The sequence below is a fragment of the Pundamilia nyererei genome, unplaced genomic scaffold (genome assembly GCF_000239375.1).
Source record: "Pundamilia nyererei isolate P.nyererei 1_Seehausen unplaced genomic scaffold, PunNye1.0 scaffold00157, whole genome shotgun sequence".
NCBI classification, from domain to species: Eukaryota; Metazoa; Chordata; class Actinopteri; order Cichliformes; family Cichlidae; genus Pundamilia; species Pundamilia nyererei.
In genome coordinates this window covers 152,683-155,831 of record NW_005187558.1, presented here as the reverse complement: position 1 = coordinate 155,831, position 3,149 = coordinate 152,683, and the positions used below count along the sequence as shown (strand labels likewise).

Genomic DNA, 3,149 nt, shown 5'->3' with positions numbered 1-3,149 from the left:
GGGAGATGATTGTAGTGATAGATATAGCTATATCAAGTGTTAACAACACGAGGATGACTGAACGCGATAAGCTTGAGACTTGAGAAAATGTAGTGTGAAGGCAGTAGTGGTTTCCGTGTTTTTTTTTCTTTGCTTTTATACTAATCCTATACTAGTTCCAGGGATTTAAAACAAATGGATGGGCAAACAAAATGAAGTGCATAGGACTAAACGTCAATTCGTCAGATTCCCTGAAGTTGTTTACATGTTAGTAGAGAACTTAATGAGTCCTATAGAGGATGGAAGGTTTTCTGATAAAACAAAGCCACAAAACAGAGTCAATTACTTACCTTCTTAGTTCAGTGCAGGAAATATATTACTACAGTACTTTCAAGCATTGTTTATTTAATGGATGTTGAATTAAATGTAACATTGTTAACTCTTGGTGGGTTTGCAGAATTGCACAAATACAGATATCTTTATTTTGTGGTTATATTCACATTATATATTCTGATACTCTGCTTTAATTCCATTATAGTGTACCTTATTTGGACTTGCAAAAACCTTCATGAGCCAATGTATATTTTTATTGCAGCTTTGTTAATCAACTCTGTTCTTTACAGCATGATTATCTATCCGAAGCTCTTATCTGATGTTTTGTCTGAAAAACAGACTATATCGTATCCACTCTGTCTCTTCCAAGGATTCTCATATTACACCTCAGCTGTGTCAGAGTTTTTACTGTTGGCAGCAATGGCATATGACAGGTATGTGTCTATATGCAAACCCCTGCAATATCCAGTTATTATGAATAGAATAACTATTTATGTATGTGTGATTTTAGCTTGGCTTATACCTGCTTTTGAGATTGCAGTGTCATTTGTGCTGTATTCGAATGTCAAACTCTGTAGCTTTACTCTGAAAGCAATTTTTTGTAACAATTCATTTTACAGGCTTCAGTGTGTGCCCTCGGTTGTAATATCTATATATGGTGTGGTCATGTTGATAAATATGACCTTTCTACCAATGCTTTTCATACTTTTTTCATATATCAGAATTCTAAGAATATCTTACAGTTGTTGCAGAGAAACAAGGAGAAAAGCTCTAAAGACATGTTTACCCCACTTGCTGGTGTTAATCAACTTTTCCTGTTTTTTTTTCTTTGATATAATTATAGTTAGACTGGAATCTGATCTATCAAACACTGTACGCTTGACATTGACGTTTCAGTCAATTTTATTCCATCCTCTTTTAAATCCAATCATATACGGACTCAAAGTGAATGAAATTTTTAAACACATCAAGATGTTGTTGTGTCAGGTTTAACAACACTGGTATTACTGCACCATTATCAAATGTATGGGATTTCATTGTAATGTGAGTTAGTTAAAAGTTTCTTATCTCTGATTTCACATGCAAGATAGAAGGAGAGAGATCAACATTTATATAAACGTTGATCTCTGTCCTTCTACTGACAACAAGACGATAAACATAATGGTGATAAAACAAAGATAAACAATTTCTTAAACTCTTGCTGGTAATGTTTGAAGTCTAAGCAGCTCATATGCCTGCGTTTCACATTTTTCCTTCTTTTTTGTCACAGGCTATCTTTTACTATTGTGGGTTGTAAGTGCAAAAAATAATTTAGTTAATTTAGTTAATCAATTGCTACCTCTCTCTCTCTCTCTCTCTCATATATATATATATATATATATATACAGTACTGTGCAAAAGTTTCAGGCAGGTGAGAAAAAAATGCTGTAAATAAAGAATGCTCTCAAAAATGGAGGTGTTAATTATATATTTTCATCAATCAACATGGATGATCAACATGATCCATTTTCAGATAAATGTTTTTCAACTTTTTCATATTTTTTCATTTTTCCTTTATTACTGATTCTTATTTGCAATATGCTACAAGTGCAACATAGATGGAATAGGTAGTAACACTTTATAACTGTTGCTTAAGGCCCTGCATCTTCATCTCTTGTCACATATTATTGTTCTCTGTGGGTTATAAACCAAACAGATGTATGTAGAAAAACAATCTTGAAAAGTACAATCCCAGTTACAAAAACTGGGGACACTGTGTAAAATGTAAAAAACAAAAAAACAAAACAAAACAGAATTTAATAATTTGCCATTCTCATAAACCCATATTTTACTCACAATAGAACATGAGAAACATATCAAATGTTTGTTTGCTTTAGGGCTAATACCTAATGATTGGCATTGCAAATTTCTGTTTTTTTCCATACTGTATAGAGTGTATTGTAGGTAAGTTTTGGAAGTAGAGTGTTACTCTGATACTATCAGATACAGCACTTCCTCACAAACCCTCACAGGAATGTGGCATTGATCATAAATCTGTTGTTATGGCATGCACTCTACACCCCTTCTTTAACTCTACAGGCCTGACCAGAGCATAAGAGGTGGTTGTCATGGTAACGAGGGTGTTGCCTGCAAAAGGGCGGCTCCATATAGCGAGATGCCCAGAGAGCTGCAGAAGAAGAAACATGAGCTGGTATGAGACCTAAGGCCACTCTCAGCTCATTTGACCAATCATGTTAACATTCAGTTTCTTTGATTCATAAAAGTGTATACCGCCCTGGCACAGTGCCTTTGTCTCTGAGCCAGAGAAAAGAGATCCATGGCGCCATGTAAAACAATTAAAAATTCTAAATATTTCGATGATAAATTGTGAAAACTTAAAATTGGAGCATATTGTCTTCTCTCTCATAAAAAAGCCCTCAACAGTTTCTTAGTTTAGCTTTCAATTCAATTCAATTCAATTCAACAAAAGTCGCCTCAAGGCGCTTCATAAATACAGAGAAAAACCCAACAATCATATGACCCCCTATGAGCAAGTACTTTGGCGACAGTTGGAAGGAAAAACTCCCTTTTAACAGGAAGAAACCTCCGGCAGAACCAGGCTCAGGGAGGGTCGGCCATCTGCTGCGACCGGTTGGGGTGGGAGAAGGAAAACAGCATAAAGACATGCTATGGAAGAGAGACAGAGGTTAATAACAGATATGATTCAATGCATCTCTCGGCTGGCCTGGGAACGCCTTGGTATTCCCCCGGATAAGCTGGAGGAGGTGGCTGGGGAGAGGGAGGTCTGGGCCTCTTTGCTTAGGCTGCTGCCCCCGCGACCCGGCCCCGGATAAAGC

General features: G+C 36.4%; 1 protein-coding gene across 1 annotated transcript; it reads left to right on the top strand.

Moving 5' to 3' along the window:
• The first annotated feature begins 387 nt into the window (after nt 1–387).
• LOC102215296 (olfactory receptor 6N2-like) lies at nt 388–1,305 on the top strand. Its single transcript, XM_005745314.1, has one exon. It carries the CDS (start codon nt 388–390, stop codon nt 1,303–1,305), a length of 918 nt encoding a protein of 305 aa, XP_005745371.1.
• The last annotated feature ends 1,844 nt before the right edge of the window (nt 1,306–3,149 follow it).

Excerpts from the sequence above, each read along its gene's own strand:
- LOC102215296 (XM_005745314.1), top strand. The coding sequence starts at position 388 with ATGGATGTTGAATTAAATGTAACATTGTTAACTCTTGGTGGGTTTGCA.